This window comes from Delphinapterus leucas, chromosome 2 (genome assembly GCF_059928025.1).
Source record: "Delphinapterus leucas isolate spDelLeu-1000000601 "Yukka" chromosome 2, BTC_Dleu_Yukka2, whole genome shotgun sequence".
NCBI classification, from domain to species: Eukaryota; Metazoa; Chordata; class Mammalia; order Artiodactyla; family Monodontidae; genus Delphinapterus; species Delphinapterus leucas.
Window position 1 is genome coordinate 19,558,510 of NC_143130.1, and position 23,626 is coordinate 19,582,135.

Genomic DNA, 23,626 nt, shown 5'->3' on the forward strand with positions numbered 1-23,626 from the left:
TGTTTTCCCAAGCCCCCTGCCCCAGGTGATTCTGATGCCTCTCAAATTTGGGGAACCACCAGCTAAAATCTCCAATGAGTTCCCAGAAAGACTGGCCGAGTTGTGAAGAATTTCTCAGCAAGGATTTACCCTCACTTTACATCTACGTAGGGAAAGCGGCATATTTGCTCTGAATATCAGCTCCCAGCCTAATGACCAAATCCAGCTACCCAAGAGGCCCCAAAGTCTACTAGTAGTATTTTCAGGTTATCTGTGGTTTTCCTTGTTGGTTAGTCTTTTTTAATCCAGGAACTGTACTACGTGTTTGTATTAGGAGGCCATGTGATGCACACACAAAAAAGGTTTAGCTTCTAGAGAAACCTAGATTTTAATCTCAGCTTTGGCCGCTACTGAAACTTTCTGAGTGTCAGTTTCCTCATCAAATGGACATTCAATACCTGCCTTATGGTGTTGTTATAAAGTCTGGAGATAAATATGCACAGCAGCAGGAACATGTGTGCTCAACAATGGACATGCTCATCACCATCACCACCACCACCACCATCCTCACCATCCTCTTCCTCCTCTTCCTCATCACCACCACTACCGTCTTTATCATCTCCAAGTCCTTTCGCAGATATGGCTTTACTTCTTGAACAACAGCCTCTATGGCTTTGGTGAAGAAAGTTCAATTTTTTTCTTCCGGTAGAACTGACATGTTACTCATCCTTAAAATGTATTGCCATTTTCCAAATAAGAGCAATATACCTAGTAGAAGCCTCTTCCCCCGTTAGCTTTTTATTTACTTACGTAAATCTTAGGGTTCAGCACCATTTTAAGAATCTACACTCACAAGGTATTAACCAGAACCTGAGCTATCTGAGCCCAGCTTTCCACTCTCCACACACACAAAGACAAAAAGGAAAATAGGTGCTCCCAGGAGTGCAGACATTGTTTCCACTGAAATCACGTGGTCACTGTGCCTGAGTGCTGACAGCTACTTTGCCATCATGACGTTCTGATTACTCGAAATCTAGTTAGTACAATCACACTCATGCAGTCCTTGAAAAAATAAAAACTTGGGCTTCCCTGGTGGCGCAGTGGTTGAGAATCTGCCTGCCGATGCAGGGGACACGGGTTCAAGCCCTGGTCTGGGAAGATCCCACGTGCCGCGTAGCAACTAGGCCCGTGAGCCACAACTACTGAGCCTGCGCGTCTGGAGCTTGTGCTCCGCAACGAGAGAGGCCGCAACAGTGAGAGGCCCGCGCACCGCGATGAAGAGTGGCCCCCACTCACCGCAACTAGAGAAAGCTCTCGCACAGAAATGAAGACCCAACACAGCCAAATATAAATTACTTAATTAATTTTTAAAAAAATAAAAACTCAAAGTGGAAATGCTACCTGAATGAAAGACCAAAGCATGGAATATATTAGAAACATGGAGATACACAAAATGATTCACAACCATTGACAATGTCAGATAAAAATCTAAGGGTCTTATTGGGAAACAGCATCATCATTGCTGTTTATCTTAAAACATACCTGGAAATGGGATAAGCCATTTTCACAATGGCAAATATCAAACTGTATGTTTGCTAGAACAATTTCTCTTATATTAGGTGCTAAAGAAAAACCAACTCATATAATTGGAGCCATCAAATTAAAGACATTGAGACATCAGCTCATCTATTCCCCCTCTAGGCAGAGCTATAACTGCCCCAGTGTAAACAGTATTTTCTAAATTCTCCAGATAAGATACTGTAGTCCCACATTCCCATATTAGATAATCTTCCCCTAGCAAAAAATTGTTTTTATTTCATCTATGAAAAAATTTAAATTTCATCTATGAAAAAAATTTCATCTATGACTTCTGAAGGAGTTCAGAACATGCTACCCCAAAATGTGTCATGTGGGCATACTGAATATTTTGAGTTAAAAACAACAAATACAAGAAAAACACTCTGACCCTCCTTCTTTTAGAACAGGAGATGAAATTCCCATTTGAAAGACATCTCCTCCCATTAGCAGAAGGAAACTAACATTCTTATCATTAAGGACTAGAAGTTGAAACTGAGAGCATTCTAAACAAACAGACCTTGTTGAAATAATTATTACCTTCCTTTAGTTTCCCCACATAGTCCGATCACTTTTCAACAACTGTCTTTTTTTGTTCAACCTCATATAAAAGCAAATCAATCGTTTTCACCAGTGCTTTGGGTCTTCATTCCTTAGGAAGGTTCCCATGTCATGTAAAACTTGCATTAAATCAATCTGTATGCTTTCCTCCTACTGACCTGTCTTAGGTCAGTTTAATTCTCAGGTCCAGCCCCAAAGAACCCTAAGAGAGTAAAGTAAAAGTCTGCCTCCAGTACACCCCTGTGTCCTCAAGTCCCATGTCCTGATCTGTGCCCAGCCAACAGCAAGTGGGGAACTGTGGTACTTTAATTTCTCTGGGACTCATTCTCTTCACTGTAAAATAAATGATATGGAATATTAGGGCTACATGTTATGATTCTAAATCTTCACGAACTTAAAGAAAAAAGCACAGTGCCCTCACAGAATGCTAGCCACTCTCATACAATAATAAATATATGTGAACGGATGCCAGTTGTCAAATCTGTCCCGGTAAAATAATACCAGTTGCTCCTGGCTCTCCTCCCAGAACCTAATTTCCAACCTCTGACCAATCCAGTGGCTCCTGGTGGAACCTTCCCAAGCACTCTCATATCCTTCCTTAGGCTGGTACCCAGATAAGGAGACCCAGTCTCCCATGACTCTTGTTTTCCTCTCCAGTGGGGCTTGAATGATACAGTCATTTTGTTATGATTTACATTCTACTTTTCAAGTACAAAGTGAAATTTCAGCTGGCTAACAAGCCCTGTTTGAACAGTAACGCTGCTGCATACAAAGTGCGTTTCCCACCGTCATCTGAATCAGAGTTCTCAGAGGGCTTAATACGCAACTAATTCAACACTTGCAGGGTCACTAGCTTTGCACCCCAAATACTGTGACCTGGGAGGCAAGTGGCTGGCTCAGCAGGCTCCAGTCTTTCATTGACGCTATATATATATATATGTATATATATGTATGTATCTCTACATATATAAAATATATATTTTAGTCTGACTACATTGATACATCCTAGATTTCCAACTCAGAAACATCTGTTAATTAAATTACTTACAGATCACATTGAAGAACAGGCTGCAGCCTTAAGAAATATCTAGAGACAGGAGAGGTCTGGCTCACGCAGTCAGGTTTGGAGGACTAAACCTTCAGGATCCCCTTACTGGGGAATTCTGCCTCTGCCCGAAGACCCTCTGTGGTTTCACAGGGCAACCTCAGCCTCCGTAGAAAAGATGGGATCACTGGATGCTCTGCTTATGGAAAAAATGCCCAAGGGAAACACAGGATAAAAAGTTTAGAGCGGACACCTTTTTAAATGACTCTACCATGTGAAGACACAGCAAAAAGACGCCGCTGTGAACCAGGAAGCAGTGCCTTCATCTTGGACTTCCCAGCGTCCAGAACTGTGAGAAATAAATTTTCTGTCATTTATAAGCCACCCACCTGTATTATTTTTGTTACAGCAGCTGAACAGACTAAGACAGAAGGCAACTGTCATGTCATAATTAAGCTCTCTGAGAGTTTTAAGAAGACAGCATTGGTCAACAGGGTCTAGTGTTTCAGAAAAATTAAAGGGAATCTGTACTTTGAAAAGGCTATGGTGTTTGGCAACTCAACATTAATTGGAGCTCTTTGAGGAAATAGCGTCAGTATCACGGTTGGGCGGAAGACCTATTGTAAAGACCTAGTAAGTGAGTTGATGAGGGAGGAAGTACAGCCTCGATGTAGAAACACAATTTAAAGAAGTCTAGTAGGGGAAGAAGACAAGAGGAAGGAAAGAAAAGAAAACAGAAGAAGCAAAGAGAAAACGAGGGGCATTCTGAAACCATTGGAAGCTACAGGGTGAACCCACTGTTCTAAAAGTCAGAACTTCAGAGGAGAAATGATCCCACTATATGCTGTTAATAATATCAAGTGTTGGCTTCCTTTGGTCCATCTTAAAAACCCAGACTATAATTATGACCTACCTCAGGGGCCAGAATTTTTGTCCTAATGAGTTTATGCATCTAACCATCATACACCATCATGATATCCAGTATCTTCATCTATGTAAATCAGCCCCTGATCAGGGTAAAAAACGGTCCAAGGACACCCTCTCTCTCTCTCCAACCCCGCCTTAGCCATAGGCATCACTCGCTGAAACAAGCACCATTTTCTTTTTGTTTAGGGCTCCTCCCCTCTGGCGGGGACTTTCACAACCATACCCCAGATGGTCCTCGGTCTCTCCTGACATTGCTCTAATCCACCTTCATCCCCTGCAGCATCACAGGAATCATCCTTCATCTTCCCAACATTCCCTCCCTAGCCTCCTCTATGCAGAAGTCTTCAGCAGTTACTCTGCCACCCAGCAGATGAAGTACAAACCCTTTATCCTCCTAGGTAAGCACCTCTGTGCTCTGAGCCATGCCCCCACTCCTTCTCACCTGCATCTTCTCAAACGCTCCCAGCCACACTTCCAAACTCAGCCCCAACGTCATCTCTTTCTGTCCACACCTGTTCCAGTTGTTCCATCCACGGAGATGTTTTCCCTCCCCCCTGCTTCCCCACCCACGAAAAGCCTCCCCATCCTTCAAGGTCACTCCAACACCACCTTCCTCTGACTCGCCCAATGGCTCTAATTGGTCTCCCTTCCAAACCCCTCTGCCAAGCATCTGTGCCTCTCCTACAGTATGCTCAGGCCACTCTTACGCACACTTGTTGGGTACTCTGAGAAACCTCCTTGTCTCAACTCTCAGTTCCTTGAGGCGTGGACTGGATTTTGTTCATTTTTGAAAGTGTGTATATAGCGATCAACAAGGTTCAAGAAATGAAATCTATTAATTCAGTGCAAAACTGTGCTAGTTTCTTTACAGACGGTAGTTTAGTCATTGAAACTTCAGAGCCATTGATAGTATCTTTCCATATTTTAAATTTTGGAAAAGCTATAAACAGGAAAGGAAAATCTCAACCAGAATTATTTAAAACAATAGGGGTATGTCTTTGGTATGCCATTCAAACGTTTCCCTCTGCAGTCTCCATTTTAAAAGAGAGGATCGTGTGTTCCATCTGAAAAGAACTGACCGCAAAACTGGAAATTCTGTGCCAATTCTTCTAGAGATTTAATGTACTCTATCAAACCTTTTTTTTTTTTTTAAGTTCTTAGTTTTTTAGTGATTTCCATCTTTGAAATGAATGCAAATTTGCCACTCTCAAAATGTTTTGGTTAGGATACACGTGCTTATGTTTTCAAAATATTTGAAGATTCTCTTCACTGAAGGAAATAAAGCATTTTGATTTCTTTTTAAGAGGGAAGGGAACACACATTGTCTTCTTCAATCTTGCCTCCTGTGACACTGGTATAATTCAATTCAATAAAACAGAGGAGCACAGAAGCAGGGACTTTGCCAGGCACTAGAAGTACATGAGGGTCTCAGCTCTCATCCCTATCCTCAAGGTGCTTTACATGTAGCGGGAAAGGGCTTCCCTGGTGGCGCAGTGGTTGAGAGTCTGCCTGCCGATGCAGGGGACACGGGTTCGTGCCCCGGTCAGGGAAGATCCCACATGCCGCGGAGCGGCTAGCCCGTGAGCCGTGGCCGCTGACCCTGCGCATCCGGAGCCTGTGCTCCGCAGCGGGAGAGGCCGCAACAGTGAGAGGCCCGCGTACGGGTGGGGGGGGGGGAATGTAACGGGAAAGAAAGACCAGGAAATGGGCAATTACTCCATATTGTGCTAAGTGGTACAATGGAGGAAAATACTCCATGTTACTGGAGCACACAGAAGGGGCAGCTATATCATCTTCTTTTCCAAAGGAAAGTTTCCTAGATCAGTGTTTCTCAAAGGTAAATGTGCAAATGAATCACCTGAGGGTTCCGTTACACTGACACTCTGATACAGTGGGTCCAGGGCAGGGCCCTGAGAGTCTGCACTTCCAACAAGCTCCCTGGAGATGCTGCTGGTCTGTGGACCACATTCGGAGTAGCAAGGGTGCAGACCAGACCTCAGCAGAGGCGAGACCAGGCAGAGGAAATGATGCAAACACAGCCAGAGGGGAGACCATGACACGAACATCTCAGAGAGGTAACTGAATGGGGAAAAAGCAAATTTAAGACTAGGAAAATACCAACCATCTTGGAAGTGTGATACGGCCTTCTTAAATAGATTTAAGAACTCTCCAACTCAGAGTAATTGTAAGAGGACAAATCTAAATTATTTAAAAGCCTGAGCTGTAAAATATTTTGAAATGGACTTGAGTTATTTCAAGTTCCTGTAGAATCTTGAACTCACAGCTACACAGGATCACTGCCCCATCTACTTAGGTGAAAAGGTAATTACCAACATTTAGCACACTGGGGTCAAGAACTTAAAAACATGCATTTTCCTAGGAAGCTTTTATAATACCTTCCTAAGAGTTTTTTATTGTCATATGCTCACCACACAATTTTTGAGAGTCGCAGAAAGGATGCATTTCAAATGGATCTGTATCCTGAGTAAGTCAAGCTCAGAATAGCAAGATTTTATATAATAAATGTAATAGATGATTGTCATTTTACAAAAAGATGCAATGAAAAAATGCTGAATATATATTGATATTATGGGTTATTTTGTTAAAAATTATGGTTTCTGCTAGTAAGTGAATGCAGCTTGTTACTGCAAAAAAAAAGAAAAGATTAAATGTACACACTAATTGAACCCCTGAGAACAGAGAATACAGAAGTCTGAAATCTCTACTCTGAAAAGTGTCACTGCCATCTGTTCATCCAACTCGGCACCAATATTGTGAAAATATTCAGGCATATTTCCTGTGTAAGTAGTTTTTGCAGAACAAAATTACCACTCAGAAGTTTGTACTATACTGCTTGACACTATGGTCTTTATAAAGAAAAAAAAACTCTCATTCTAAATTACTTTTTTAAAGAGGAATCTCTTTTTGGAAAAATTACATTGACTGAAGAATAATACTAGACTGAATAATAACTTAATGATTGTCCCCTCACCACCTACATGAGCTAAAGCATCCAAGTCTGTGTAGTGAAATTCTGTGTCACTTAATTAAATGATGATGTTTTGGAAAGTGAAACCACTTGCCATATTCCTCCAGGTAATTATACCAATAAACAACCTTTTATTTCAACTTTATCGAGATGTAAGTGACCAGAAGCAACTTCTGCATGGATAGTGTTCATGAGTTAAATTTAGCTTACTGACCTATTCCTACAATCTTCTATAAGGTTTTAAGGGAAAAATAAAGGCACTCCAAACCAAAAAAAAAAAAGGGGGAAACACAAAGGGAAGGAAGGAAGGGAGGATGGCAGGAGGGAGGGAGGGAGGGACTCGCTCTGGGCAGAAGAACAAGTTAATCAAAGTTTCAACCATTCTTCTTACATCTTTAAAGAATACCTGAGTAAAAGCAGGTGTCGGAGTTTCTAGGGCTCACTGACAATGTGCTGTGTTCTGAATCCAACAGAAAAGGGGACCTTTACTCAGTTAAACAGAAAGATGCGCTCACAAACGGATTTGCCTCCCAAGTTTTAACGTTCTACAAGATATTGCTAACATTCAACCCAAGACTGGGCACTACCTGAATTTTTACTCTGCCACCCCTTTGGGTCACCTCCCAGGGGCTGCATCAAGCGGCTCTGGAATCGGGGTTGGATGTGTGGAAATGCAATTCACACCAACCACCTCAACTCGACCCAGGGAGGCACTGGTTTTAAAGAAGTAGCGACATTATCCCTTACTCTCCAGCAAAGAGACTCACTAGAAAGGATATCTAATGCTGAGTAAATACTTCTTTCTGTTAAGTTTACTTTTTATACCTAGATAAAGTTACCTACTGATGTATAGAAACTTGCCATTGAGGAAAATTCTGTGGCTTTCTGAACTGGTGGGCTTATCCCACCAACGGTACCTTTCCTCTGTGGTCAGCTCTTCAGTGGCCTCCCCTTCCCTGTGGCACTTACCCTGGGCCACCCGCAGGATGACCCACGTCCCTCAAAACCACTCTGATGCCCAGTCACGGTATGTGAGAAGCACCCTCCCTTTGTTTCTAGAACATTCCGGAAAGGTACAGCGAGGGCAAAAGGTCAAACAGAGCAAAGCGGGAACAGGAGCGGGGCCTGGGTGCTCAGCACACCTTCCTGGCCTGTGGCCAGACAGGGAGGGTGAAAAAGGCTTCCCAGATTACGTGCCCCCTGCCACAGCAGCACTTTGCATAGTTCCCAAATTATTCCACCGTCTGGAGCTGGCTTCTTCCTACTGCACTTCTGAGTAGTGGTATCGTCATTCTATTGCCAAGAAGCTGGCACAAAGGACCAAGGTCCTCAAACACACCTGAAATGGGAAGGAAGTAATCCTAGTGGTTCATCTTTAACACGGGCTCTGAGCTCCTTTCTAGCAAATTCCAGAGAACCAGAGACAGCTGGAGGCAGAACACGAGAGCAATCACGGCAGCCTGCGGCATCAGTGCATCACCACCAAGGAAGGGAGGCAGAAAGAACAGCACATCTAACTGAAATCAGCAGGCAATTCTGGAACCAGATCCAATGTCCCACACTGGAATCTGGCCAAGCTACCGGGGCAGGGTCTTTAGTCCTTGCCAGACATACTACCACGGGGCTCTTTTTTTTAATATATAAATTTATTTATTTTTATTTTTGGCTGCATTGTGTCTTCGTTGCTGTGCACAGGCTTTCTCTAGTTGTGGCAAGTGGGGGCTACTCTTGGTTGTGGTGTGCGGGCTTCTCATTGCAGTGGCTTCTCTTATTGCGGAGCACAGGCTCTAGGCACGCGGGCTTCAGTAGTCGTGGCACGCAGGCTCAGCAGTTGTGGCTCGGGGGCTCTAGAGCGCAGCCTCAGTAGTTGTGGCGCACGGGCTTAGCTGCTCCGCAGCATGTGGGATCCTCCCAGACCAGGGCTCGAACCCGTGTCCCCCGCATTGGCAGGCGGATTGTTAACCACTGCACCACCAAGGAAGCCCACCACGGGGCTCTTAAAGATGAGGAAGAGTCACTTGCTTGCACTCTACCAAGGGATGCTCTACAAGAGGGCCAGCGTGGTTATGTGGAAAGAGCTCTGAACGAGGAGGCCAGAAACCATCGCTCTGGCAGCACATCTGCTAAGTCAGCTCTGTGACCTTGGGCCACTCACTTAACTTCTCTGGACCTGTTTCTCCATCTGGAGGTCAAGAGAACTGGATCAAGATCTGTAAGTCCTCTAAGATCTTCCAGTTCTAATGCCCGGTGACTCTCATGTCAGGGAAGCAGACAGTAAGAGAGACAAAGAGAGCAGCAGCTTTCAGAGTTTTTTTCAGCAAGAGAAACAGTCAAGCTAATGCATTCCTAACAACTCTGCAACCACGCCGGGCATTAGCACTGTGGCACCTTCTCCGCTGGATGAGGGCAGCCACCTCCCTGCGGCTGCTCCCACGGGGAGGCCATACTTGTGTGATGCGATTTCCAGGAAGGCACCTCCTCCCCATTCCCGCTGTCTAGCAAGATGTCCCCCGTACACATAGTAATAAATGAACAGCAAACGTTTGGAGAGCTCACATAACATGCCAGGCACTGTTCTAAGTGCTTTGCATGCATCGGCTCTTTAATCCCTACAAGAAATATGTGAGGTAAGTACCAATAATATCCCCATTTTCCTGATTTTTTTTCCGGCCGCACGGCGCGGCTTGTGGGATCTTAGTTCTCCAACCAGGGATCGAACCCGGGCCCCCCGGCCCTCCCCAGCAGTGAAAGCGCCGAGTCCTAACCGATGGGCGGCCAGGAAGTTCCCCCCGTTTTCCTGATGATGGAGGCAAAGAGTTGAAATCATTTGCCCAAGGTCACACAGCTTCTAAGTGGTACAGTCAGATGAAAACTTGGGCAGGCAGGTTCTCAGGTCTTCACCAATATTTACACTGCCCCTCTGATGGCAGGATAAGATAGACAGAGATTATTTTCCTTCACTATTAATGAGCACCCCCATGCAGTGGGCTGTTACCTACATCAAGAGTATGTGGTCCTGTCTTAAACAGCGTGGAAACACCAGACGATCAAATCATGATGGAAAAGACAGACAGACCCGGGTCTGACTTCCTGCTCTATCTACTTACGTGGTCTCCAGAAATTTCTTATTTAAGTCCCAGCTCAACTGTAAAATGTGAATAATAATAGACACTTCAGAGGTTGACTGTGAGGATTACAGAAAACAAGGCTCCTAGAAGTCCCAGCTAGTTTCTAAATTATGACAAAGTGAGAATATGTATATTTAAAGTCTCAAAGGGTAGCTATAAATGGCTCTAATTTTCAGGTTCCGGTTTTAGAGTTATCAGTCTATTAATTTAATTAATTGACATCTATTTCAATTAAACTATTTAGCATCTATTGACATCTATTATCCATTGAAATCTATTGCCATCTATTTCTTACTATTTGTTGGGAGTCGTGAGACTTTTTTTTTTTTTTTTTTGGCCACGTGGCTTGTTGGCTCTTAGCTCTCCGACCAGGGACCGAACCCGGGCCCTCGGCACTGAAAGCGTAGAGTCCTAACCGCTGGACCGCCAGGGAATTTCCGGGAGTCATAAGACTTCTGATTCCTATAGGCTGTTTCTAGATTGAACGAAGTTCCCATAACAGTCTCCTAACAGAAGGGCAGGCTGTGGACCCTAAAAGATGGGGAACAGCTCCATAAGTGAGACTCTGCTGTCTCCCTAGCTCCATCACTCACCAAAATTATACCCTCTGCACCTCAGTTTCTCCTTCCACAAAATGGATACAATTTCTGCTCTTACCTCTTCCGCCAACATATTCTGAGCTCTTACAATAGCATGATGAGAGTGGTAATGCCTAACATTTACATAATCCCTAACACTGGAGCATTTCAATGTAATTTAGAAAGGCTTTTCATATGCCTTATGATCTTATTTAGGCACCCAGACAGCAGATTTTTGACAGCCTTGAGGGTATATTGACTAAATTAAGCAAAAAGAATTTTTTGCTCTTCAGTGGAAAGATATAAAAAAACTGAAATGTATTTTAAAATGTGCATATACATATGTGTATGTACATATGTGTCTACATATGTGTGCATGTGTTCACATTTATGCACACATACACATATATAAACGTATGCATTTAGCACATCAGTTCTGTAGCCTTCAACAAGAACGAAAACACCGCATCCATCACACCACTGTATTTGTTTACAAATATCCTTGCCTGTGGTTGGATTCCCCAATGATACCTACCTCATATCTGAATCATATAGTCAACGCTATTTTTAAAATATTTATAAAAGAAAAATGTAAATGGTTAAAAAAATGAATATTAAATCCCATTTACCAAATTCCATATATATCACTATTTTAGAAATGATTTCTTTCACTGTGTATTTCCTAAAAACTTCAGACCAATCACCTAAGACTCTGACCTCAATTTTTTTTTTTTCTTTTTTTTTTCTTGCGGTACGCAGGCCTCTCACTGTTGTGGCCTCTCCCGTTGCGGAGCACAGGCTCCGGATGCGCAGGCTCAGCGGCCATGGCTCACGGGCCCAGCTGCTCCGCGGCATGTGGGATCCTACCGGACCGGGGCACGAACCCGTGTCCCCTGCATCGGCAGGCGGACTCTCAACCACTGCGCCACCAGGGAAGCCCTGACCTCAGTTTTTAAGCTGACTTTCAGGACAAAAGTGAGTGATATGGTTTTAAAATGGTAAGTTTTTAAACCACCCAAGGATAATAACCCTGGACTTCAAATATGTAAAATAAAATCTATTCACCAAATTTTATAGAGTTTTTTTTTTATAGTTTATTTATAAACTAGATAATGAGTCATAAATAAAACTTCACTGAAATCATTTATCTACCCATATAAACAATGTCAAAACCATGTAGAAAATAGAACTGACACAACCTAAAGTTTAACAGAAAAGAAACAGTGAACCTTTGGGGTATATTTATTTCTTTTTCTGTATTTGCCATCCTGGTCTATCCTAGGACTCCTTGTACTTAATCTTTCATGCTGTGAAATACCCTCCAATATAAGCTATTCTGATTTTTTTGAAACACCAGACAAGAAATATATATACATATACACACACACATATATACACATATAAATTCACATACACATAGAGAGATATATACAGATACAGATATCAACTCACACACATCTGTTGGAATCATTTAAATAAAATGTATATAAATCATTAGCTAAGTAAGTTTACTGAAGAAGGGAGAAAACATTTGCCAAGATATATTATTAGAGGAATTTAAACCACCAACTAATCCACACAAGGGCTGAACTGCCCAAACACAGAACCAGATTAGCTGACAGAGAGCTAGCGAATGGAAGTAAGCGTGCAAATAACTCACACTAACACAATGTTTCTTCAACTACTCTAAATATCTAGAGTAATACGTACAGTATAAAAGGTGGTAGGAACAGCCAGACTGGATGAAGTCGGCCTTGTTGTTATAGGAGAATCATCTTCGTCTCTGCCTCGTCTTCCAGGATGCTCCCTGCCCCCACTGGCTGATGGACCCGTGTGCGCTGGGTCACGAAAGCCCACTAGAAGTCAGCAGAGATTTCCTCCTCGCCCTAATCTCTACTGAGTCAGCTCCTGAGCCCAGTGTTTCTAACTCCATATTATCACCTGAATCCCCTCCACCCACTCCTCCCCTCCATGCTCCCCACCATGCCTTTAGCTCAGGGCTGGACTCAGGAAATCCACAGGAAGCGGACCTCACAGTCAGAGTCAGGAGGGATAGAGGTAAGCTTGGTGCCGTGGGGTCTCAGAGGGAAGGGCCCCCCCCCCCGGCAGGGACAATGGAGGGGGGGGAATCCTGAAGGAGGGGGCATCTCAAACTGAGGCTTAGCCTACCGTAGCAGGAAGGAGAGGGAAGGAGAGGCAGAGGCCTGAATCATCTGTGCAGGAATCATCTGTCTGTTTTGGAAGAATGAAATTGAACTTGGGGGGTGGGGAGGTGAACGCTACACAGCAAGATGGCAAAGTGGAGGGGAGGGGCTGTTTACAAAGGAGCTTGGATTCCATCAAGCAGGTGACTTCCCAGAATTAAGGTGGGGAGGGTCAAATCAGACATGCATTTAAAATCTCAGTGGCACAGCGTTACTGGAACAAGGCATGAAGAAAGGGAGTCTGTCTGATCATGAGAGCCACACTTCACATAATACTTGGGAAGCAGAAACCGCAGGCAGGGAGTGGCCCCAGAGGTTCATGGTCACTGGAAGGATAAGCCAACATGCCTGGTCAAACTAGTTTGAATATCCCTGTTTTGTACTAAGGGATACCACCAATTCCCTTTTCCTCCCATTCATAGCATTCTGTAAGCAATGCCCAAGAAATTGATAAAAACTCATAAAAATACATTGATTCTGGATCTCAAGTCAAATTTGAAAAATGTTGCTGGATTATCTGCTATGGACAAAGCACCATGGGAAAGCCACTTGGAAGCATCAAATGTATCCCGTTTTGGCTGTAAAGTCACATTGGCATGAGACCAATTTTATTTCTTATACACATGCCCACTGTTAGGACGAAGTAAACAATGACCAGCAAATAGTGGTCTGAACAAAACGGAGTTTACAGTCAGATCCACGGGGCTCAAAGAAATGGAGAGGCCGAGGTATAGTGCGAAAGAGGAGAAAGTCCACCAAATTCAGCAAGATTCCAAGGTCAAATCTCTGGTAGGGCCAGAGGGACGAGCGTCAGCTCGTGCGTGTGTCTGATGCTTTCACTGAGCCTGGCGTGAACAGGTCCAGGATGGGCTGTGTCAATGTTCCAACAGGACTAGGGTCCTTTGGCAGATACACCCACCCGTGCATGCTCCATGCCTGACAAGACTGTGACTTTAATCACACACACAGCACAATAACCACCACCAAATAACTTAACCGCATCCCTCAACCTGTTTTGCTCGAACTGCACATTTCTCCCAAAATTAAGGGAACTTTCAGCAAGGGTTTTCCAGGGTAGCGAAGGGTTCTAGGATCCTAACAGATAGACCTGCCTCCCTATTTGTTATCACATGGCCTCCAGCCATTCCTCTTCTTACTTCCTGCCTGTGCCCTTAATTCCGACACTACCTTTCCAGAGGAGAGGTCTCTCCATGTTGGAACATCATCTTCTAGGCAGATCAGATCCTTCAAAAGCTGTATTGGTGCCTGAGACACTCAAGTATCAGCTTTCCCAGCTTGGCCATTTTCAGTCATTGGAATAGTGGTTCTGTTCGCCCTGAATCGATGAATTTCTATTGATGCGTCTGTTCCTCTAACACACACAATAAACTGTCACTTGGCAGTGATTTAAAGAAGCAAACGGGCCAGGCTGCCATCAGAACAAAGCTGCAGGAGCAGAAGCAAGCCAGATTTAAATGCGTTCATTTACAGAAAAGCCTTTCTCTGAAGGCTAATACTTAATTCAAAACCAGCTGTCCTCTCCTTTGGGGGCTCAAGCTGCCTGCCTTCCCTCTAGTTAATCTGTACGAGAGAAACATGTCTGGTCCAAGATAACCAGGGAATCAAGCTACTGAAAGAAGTGCCCAGGCCTCCGGAGCCCGGCTGTCCCCTGGTTGAGGTGCTGACTCACGCTCCCCCCAGAAGACCCAGCCCCACCACCCTGCCCAAGATCCATCCTGACCTTGGCCTTAGTGGATCCTGGGCTTTGGCGTCTGCTTCTTTCAGCAGCCCTGACCCCCTTCGGATAGTGGCCTTGTCACTGAGTCCTGCTGACTTGACCAACCCCTACGCCAGCCTCTCCAGGCCAGGAATGGCCATCACTGCCCCTACTTCCCCTGCCACCCTCAAAGAGCCAGGTTCTCGCTCTTGAACCCAGCCAGTGGCTGGTGCCCACTCCCCACTGATGGGAGGATGGGGTCAGGTCAATTTCCCTCTCTTAGTATAAAACCCAGCCCTTCAAAAGGGACCACATTTGAGTTTGCTTCTCTAAATGAAGCCTCTCACCTAAAGGAAACGTCATCTGGTGTGCGTGTGTGTGTGCGTGTGTGAGTGTGTGTGCGTGCACACACACGTGTGTACACATCTTTCCCTACTCCTGGACACGTGAAGAGCATCTCTACCCCGCTGGGAGGTGAGGCCTTGAGGCCCTAGAGCAGCCGTTCTCAACACTGACTTGAATGCATGTAAGAATCCAGGGATGCAGAGGGGCTGCCTTTCAAAATTTCCCAACGGCCACCATAACCTCCAATTCTAACTCAATTGGCCTAGGATGGAGACTGGGTGTCAGGATGGTCGGAAAAGCTTCCCAGGTGATTTTAATGTGCCACCAGGGTTGAAAACCACTGATTTAGAGAGAAGAAGGCAGAGACCGTCAGCTGAGACTCCTCAGTGTATTCAAGATGGAGAACATGCAATTTAAAAGCAATCGCTACCCAGGCTCCTCCCCCAGGGAAGATCATCTCTGTAGCCGACAAAGTAACCATTACAACAGCGTGTGGAATCCTGGTGCCATGTTTCATAAGCACGGTAACTCTTTAACCAGTCTGAGCCTCGGTTACCCCAACTGTTAGGAAAAGGGCTACTCTAAATACATCTGTCCTGTTTCTTCCATCTCCCATATTCCAGCTTTATGCATCCCCTTCATCCCCCCGTTTCAATACAGACTGTCTATATATTTGCCTTTCTACTTCTCCAAAAATACTTTATGTGTTGCCTTGAAACTAGATTTGGGTAGTGCCTGCCCTCTAAGTAAATAATACTACAGAAACGATAAACCCTATAATCCAGTGCGGGGTGTGTAACACTGATGACGTGATATCCCATAATGCACAGAACACTCCCTGCACGGGACCTGAGCTAACCATTTCACCAGGGAAAGCTGGTGCTGAGCCACACAGACCCTGCCCCTGGCCAGTCAGACAGCGTCTCTCTCGCTGCCTACCATGAAGCCAGCCTCTTTTTATTCCCTCTGAGCTTGGTTTAATATCCACTTTCAAGGAGGAGATTCATTTTGGAACTATTTTCAGAGCAAGAATAAAGACATCCTTAAGGATATATTAGCTACATTACTTAAATCCAATGAAATACATAAATCTCTCACCCTGCAATAAACGCAACACGTAGGAGGGCAAGCAGTCTCCCAGATGGGCCTCCCTGGATGAAAAACAGCCTGGAAATATACAAACGACCAGGGTACATGACAGAATTTGGAATAATGCAGGCCTCTCTGGGACCCTATCTACAATGATTTAGCTATGGAAAGTACCAAAGGATTTTTTAATATGTGTTTTCAGAAAACTTTAACATCCAGCAAGCCCAGATCACAGCTGAGCTGCTGAGCTCCAGACCTCCATGGTCAACTGGTCAACTCCACCCAGCCATTCCCAAGACCAGCATGTCTGAATCAGAGCTCATCACCTGCCCTCCGGCTCCTGGGTTTCTGATCTCAGCTAATGGGGTCATTACCCACCCAGGTATCCAATCAGAAACCTGATAGTTATCCTAGAATCCACTCTCCCCTCAATCCTCCCCCCATTCTTCCTGAATTCCTAAGTCCTGGAGATTCCATTTTGCCCCTTGCATCCCAACACACACCTCCTGTTTCAATGCATTGCTTCCCCGACGCCTCCAATGGCTGCCTAACTGCTCCCCCTAGAGTGAGTCTTGCCCGCCCCCCAATCTATCCTTCCAAGTTCAGCAACAATAATTTCTATGAAACAATCCTTCAAGGCTCCCCTCTGTCTAGCGGATAAACTGGGGTATACAGCCCCCCACGATCCAGCCTCCCCAACCTCGGGTCTCCCACACCTCGCCTTGAACCCTCCACCTGGTCCAGTGAGCTATGTGGAGTTCCCAGCACACCAGCCTGCCTCCCCATTTCCTTTCCTCTGTTTGCACTGCTCCTTCCTGGTTGGAATATCCCTCTGCCTTTCTGCCCTCAGCAAAATATAGTCATTGTCCGGACCCACCTCCTCCAAGAAGCCTACCCTCACACCCCACCCCAAAGGGAAAACTGGGCAGCCCTACTCTTGAGCCCCTGGTCAGACCTCTCGCACAGTATCTGCGACGTTACTGCACTTATTTAGCTCCTGGAGGGCAAGGACTGTATCTTGTCTTTTCAGCCTCGGTTCCAACTGATGCGTACGAATTCACTCAACATCAGTGAAATGAATGAATGCTTCGATGGTGGCTTCTAACAGCGGTTTCAAAACGATATTCTTTACAACTCACATCCTTTACTTCCGGCTGCTTATAACTTGGAACGGCTTCTTACTCCACTTATAAATCCTTTGCAGGGGAGCGAAACAATAAATCAGTACAGGAGATACAGCGCCTTTTATCCCCTGAAAAATCATTTCTTTGTTTTCCATTCCTGAAAAAAAGGGTCACACTTCAAGGCACCCCAACAGCAGAGTGAGAACTATCAAAATAAGTGATTCCCAATCCCTGGTCCTCCCTTGCTGTTATTTTTTCTTAATTTTTATTTTTTATTGAAGTATAGTTGATATATTTATTTTTTAATTGTTTTCAATTGGCCACACCGCACAGCATGCGAGATCTTAGTTCCCCCACCAGGGACTGAACCCACGTCTCACGCATTGGGAGCGTGGAGTCTTAACCACCGGACCGCCAGGGAAGTCCCCTCCCTTGCTTTTAAATGCCCTCTTGCTGGAAGTGTGTATTATTTGAATGAGGCACAGGGTGGAGACACTACTTAAAGCCGAGGGAACAAGGCATGAACGAAGACTGGCTTATGAAGTCTACACTGCTGCCCTTGCCCATGTAGATGCAAGATAACACTGAGAATAAAACTGACTTCCCCGGCTTTGTGGCTTCTAAGCCCATAAGGGAGATACATGAAAATAAAGGCACCATCCTTGACTCAGCATCCAGCAGCCCCTGTGCCCCAAGGTAGGCCCTCTGGGGAAGCTCTGAGCCCACCCAGAATTCCATCTCAAATGCCAGCTATCTGCAATGTGGCTACAACTTCATACACAGCCAATATCCTCTTCTCTGAGTGCCGATTTCATATTGGAAAATGAACAATTTAAATAAATGTTTCATTAACATACTGTTTTCTGGCCTGATGCTAATGTACTTAGAGTAATTTGTTTTCCCAAATTCTCCGCCACAGAATCATTTCATGCAGTCCTCACAGGACAACCTGAAACTCTTCAGGTCCCTAAGAGACAACCTAGAAACCAACCAAACAAATAACAGAAAACCCTTGGACTTAAAAGCCATCGAGACCCACTTGTTCTAGAACACACATCACACATGCTGCAGAACAGGAAGATCCGGACCACCTCAGTGGTGCTGGGTTTGTATTGACGGCAACAAAGCACTGTTCCGAGGGCACTGTTGGTCCCCAAGACACAGAAGTGGGAGACGTGGCTTACTCAGGAAGAATGCAGAGTGTGCCATCTTGTTCTGAGACCCTGTAAGGCTTGTTCCCATTTTTCTTTGCTTATCTGATTCTTACTTTGTGCTAATTCCAAACTCCCCAAATTTCAAGGATACTTCTAACATCTTTTACTAATAGGAGAGCTTAAAAACTTCACAGCACAATGCTCAGATAACACCCCAATCACGCAAAAGCAGGTCCCATATAAAGGTTTGTTCCCCCAAACCTTGTGAGACACGGGGGAATGGCTCGATCACGAGGACATGGGAAGCAGCCTGGACACCACGCTAACGGGAGGCCATCTTTTGGGTGGATCCAGCCACATCAGAATGGTTCTCTGTGGCACCACTGGGCTGGAGGCACGATTTTGATTTGATTCTGCGAAACTGTGATTTATAAGAAATATATATTTGGTCACTGAGATGACCAAAAAATATTTCTCATATATATATTTGGTCTTGTCCACAGTTCCTGACTCACAGCTCCCAAAAACCTTTGGAGTTTCCTAAGTGTTGAGAGAGACAGAAGTTTCTTTGTTATGTGAATGAGGTGACTTTTAGAAGCACCTAAGGATGGGGGCTGGTTGCCCGGAGAACCAACCACGTTGACTAGAGGGTTGGGACTTTCCGTTCCATCCCCCTGATTTCTGGGGAGGGGAGAGGGGCTGGAGGTTGAACCAATCACCAATGACCAATGATCTTTATCAATCACGACTATATAATGAAGCCTCCATAAAAAGCCCAAAGGACAAGTTTTTGTCCCTTTTTGCAGAGCTTCCACATTGGAGAACCAGAACGCTTCTGCATGCCACCGTGCTGCCCCACGCTCCAAGAGGACAGAAGCTCCCTTGTTCGGGACCCTGCCCTGTGTATCTCTTCCATCTAGCTGTTGGTTCGCATCCTTTAATATCCTTTCAGAATAATTCGGTAATCTAGTGAGTAAACGGGTTTTCCTGAGTTCTGTGAGCCATTCTAGCAAATTGATCGAACCCCAGGAGAGGGCCCTGGGAACCTCTGACTTATAACCAGTTGGTCAGAAGTACAGGTAACAACCCAAGCTTGAGACTGGAGCCTGAAGTGGGGAGCGGTCTCATGGGACTGAGCCCTTCACCTGTGGGATCTGATTCTGTCTCTGGGTAGACAGTGTCAGGACTGAGTTGAACTCTCGGACACCCTGCTGGCAACAAAGAATTGTTTGTTGGTGTGGGAAAACCCTGAGCCACACACCTTGGAATTGGGTCCAGGAACCCCATCCAGGTTCTATTACATGGGGAGCAAAATCAAACTCAGTGAAGAGGTGAAGCAGGTAACCAGTGAGCTCTGGCACTTTCTGGGTGCCAGGTGTGTGGCAGAGAGCAGGAGACCCACCAAAGACTGGAAATCACACTGGTGGGGCGGGGGGGGGGCGGGTTGCCTCCCTGGCTGTGCCACATCTGAGCTGCAAGGCGATGGACAAGTGACTTCCATTTCTGAGCTTCGCCTCCCTCTTATAAAATAAAGCAACAACAACAAGAAAACAATAATAGTAACTGGGGGCAGTGGCAGTGGCAGCTACCCTTTCATTGAGCACTTACTATGCAGCAGGTGCTGAACAAACACTTGCTAAGCGCCATCGCCATCTCACTTAATCCTGAGGACACCTGGGAGGACACTGTTAACTCCAGTTTATGGAGGAGGCTCAGAGCTCAGGAACCAGCCCAAGGTCACCCAGCTGCAGGGAGTGGCGGGGTCTCGGTTCAAAACCGAGTCCCTCTGACTGCCATGTTCTTTGGAAGGAATAACAACCTAAATGACTGGCACAGACATTAGGAAATGCTATATAATGTGGAAAGTGCTCTGGACGCCCTGCACGAAAGGCAGTCAGGGTTAACAAGCCCACCCCTCACTGCGGGCCAGCATCCTGGTCACCTTCTCCGACCACTGGGCAGCCAGCTCCCGGCAGCCTCCTCCCTCCTGTGGGCCAGAGGCCCGATCATCCCGGAGCATCATCCACTGGGCGGTGGGGGAAGGAGGCCGTCCCTCCTGGCACTTACTTTCTCAGGACCGCAATCTCATTCTCTATGCTGCTTTCTTTGCCCTTCAGTGCCTTCTTGGGGATACATTTCACCGCAAAGAGTTTTCCAGTTGCCTTCTCTTCAGCTAAGACCACTTCGGAAAATGCCCCGCTGTGAACAAAGAGGGAGAAAAAGAAGCGGCTTAGATTCAGGAGATCTGGGCATTCCCGACAGCTCCTCTGATCCCACTACCAAAATCTGAGTAATAACAAGAAGAACAATTCCCGGCATCACTGTGACTTTTTAACCAGCCACACTCCCAACCAAACTTCTTTGTGCAGAGGGTAGACAAAGGCAAGTGTGACCTCTTGCAAAGGGACACAGGAATGCCCACGTGGGTGTGGGCACCTGCCATCTTGCACAACAACCAAGCAGCAGTCACTTGGGAGCAACAGAAAAGCTCCAGAAAGGTTCCTGCAGGAAAGATCAGGTCCATCTGAAGCTGTCAGCACCCACACCCCCAAGCAGATGAGAGGATAACACTGAAATGTCTAGATTCCTCCCAGGCCCTTTCATTCCCAAGAAAATTTCAGAGCACTTGGCAAAGCCGTAATTAATTCTCACAGATAGGTAAGGGTGTAATTAACATGTGCGACGCACGGTACCAACACAGGTTAATTAATTTTTAGGGCCATGCAGGGCTGCAGTGAGCAGCTTGTTTCTTTTTTCAACCAAACAAATAAAAAGAAACATGATGCCCTGAGTGGGGAGAACTTCCTGCCTGAAAACAGAAATCTAACTCTGTGAGGCCACATCACCAAACTGAAAATGTAACCAGAACATTCGGGGCCAGAGATTACATTTCTTCAGAGAGGTGGTCTGCGAGCCCCAGACGCTGCACTGTCCCCCGACCTGACACCTTGTCTATTTCCAGCAGACAATGCCCAGATGCTGCTCTTGTACTGGGGCACAACTTCCCTAACAACTCAAACAAAAACAGACACCTCCATTGCCCACTGCAGACCTCTGTAACCTGGGCTTTGTGCACGCAGGCCACGGAAAACCACCGAGTCATTCTCTATCCCTACACTTTCAGGAGTGACTCATTTCCTCTGAGACACAGCAAACATGGCTTCTAAACAATTATGACTAGAGACAAACTCTCCTACATCAAAAGAAACCACTAGAAGGACGAATGTCATCCCAATATTGGTCCCTTTGTTCTTCAGCCAACATCAAAGAGATGCCTAAGCAATGGAGGAATGGATAAAGAAGATGTGGTACGTATATACAATGGAATATTACTCAGCCATAAAAAATATTGTCAATTGCAGAAATATGGGAAGAACTAGAGACTACCATACTGAGTGAAGTAAGTCAGACAGAGAAAGACAAATATCATATGATATCACTTATATGTGGAATCTTAAAAAAAATGGTACAAATGAACGTATTTACAAAACAGAGAGTCACAGATGTAGAAAACAAACTTATGCTTACCAAGGGGGAAAAGAGGGGGTGGGATAAATTGGGAGCTTGGGATTGACATACACACAGTACTCTATATAAAACAGATAATAAGAACTACGGTTGGGGGCTTCCCTGGTGGCGCAGTGGTTGAGAGTCTGCCTGCTAATGCAGGGGACACGGGTTCGAGCCCTGGTCTGGGAAGATCACACATGCTGCGGAGCGGCTAGGCCCGTGAGCCACAACTACTGAGCCTGCGCGTCTGGACTCTGTGCCGCAACAAGAGAGGCCGCGACAGTGAGAGGCCCGCACACGGCGATGAAGAGTGGCCCCCGCTTGCCACAACTAGGGAAAGCCCTCGCACAGACATGAAGACCCAACACAGCCAAAAATAAGTAAATGAATTTTAAAAAAAAAAGCACTACGGTTGGCACAGGGAACTCTACTCAGTACTCTGTAATGACCTATATGGGAACAGAATCTAAAAACGAGTGGGGAGATTGGTTCAATATGGCAGAGTAGAAGGACGTGCTCTCACTCCCTCTTGCAAGAACACCAGAACTAACTGGTGAACAATCATCGACAGGAAGACACTGGAACTCACCAAAAGAAAGATACCCCACATCCAAAGACAAAGGAGAAGCCACTATGAGATGGCAGGAGGGGCGCAACCACAATAAAATCAAATCCCATAACTGCTGGGTGGGTGACTCACAAACTGGAGAACACTTGTACCACAGAAGTCCACGCACTGGAGTAAAGGTTCTGAGCCCCATGTCAGGCTTCCCAATCTGGGGGTCCGACAACAGGAGGAGGAATTCCCAGAGAATCAGACTTCGAAAGTTAGCAGGATTTGATTGCAGGACTTCGACAGGACTGGGGGAAACAGAGACTCCACTCTTGGAGGGCACGCACTAAGTAGTGTGTGCGCATCAGGACCCACGGGAAAGGAGCAGTGACCTCATAGGAGACTGAACCAGACCTACCTTCTAGTGTTGGAGGGTCTCCGGCAGAGGTGGGGTGTGGCTGTGGCTCACCATGAGGACAAGGACACTAGCAGCAGAAGTTCTGGGAAGTACTCCTTGGCATGAGCCATCCCAGAGTCCGCTATTAGCCCCACCAAAGAGCCCAGGGAGGCTCCAGTGTTGGGTCGCCTCAGGCCAAACAACCAACAGGGAGGGGGGAACCCAGCCCCACCCATCAGCAAACAAGTGGATTAAAGTTTTACTGAGCTCTGCCCACCAGAGCAACACCCAGCTCTACCCACCACCAGTCCCTCCCATGAGGAAACTTGCAAAAGCCTCTTAGATAGCCTCTCATCCACCAGAGGGCAGACAGCAGAAGCAAGAAATACAATCCTGCAGCCTGTGGAACAAAAACCACATTCACAGAGAGACAGACAAGATGAAAAGGCAGAGGGCTATGTACCAGATGAAGTAACAAGATAAAACCCCAGAAAAACAACTAAATGAAGTAGAGATCAGGAACCTTCCAGAAAAAGAATTCAGAATAATGATAGTGAAGATGATCCAGGACCTCAGAAAAACAATGGAGGCAAAGATCAAGAAGATGCAAGAAATGTTTAACAAAGACCTAGAAGAATTAAAGAACAAACAAACAGAGATGAACAACACAATAACTGAAATGAAAAATATACCAGAAGGAATCAATAGCAGAATAACTGAGGCAGAAGAACGGATAAGTGACCTGGAAGAC

At 45.6% G+C, this 23,626-nt stretch overlaps 1 protein-coding gene across 1 annotated transcript in view; it reads right to left on the reverse strand.

Annotated features, from left to right (window-relative positions):
• The window catches only part of CAMK1D (calcium/calmodulin dependent protein kinase ID), a 417,159-nt gene that overhangs the window by 231,491 nt on the left and 162,042 nt on the right, over positions 1 to 23,626 (reverse strand). The window contains exon 2 of the mRNA XM_022580319.2: positions 20,483 to 20,614. Coding sequence (XP_022436027.1) covers positions 20,483 to 20,614 — 132 coding nt within the window. The remainder of the gene's footprint in view (positions 1 to 20,482; positions 20,615 to 23,626) is intronic.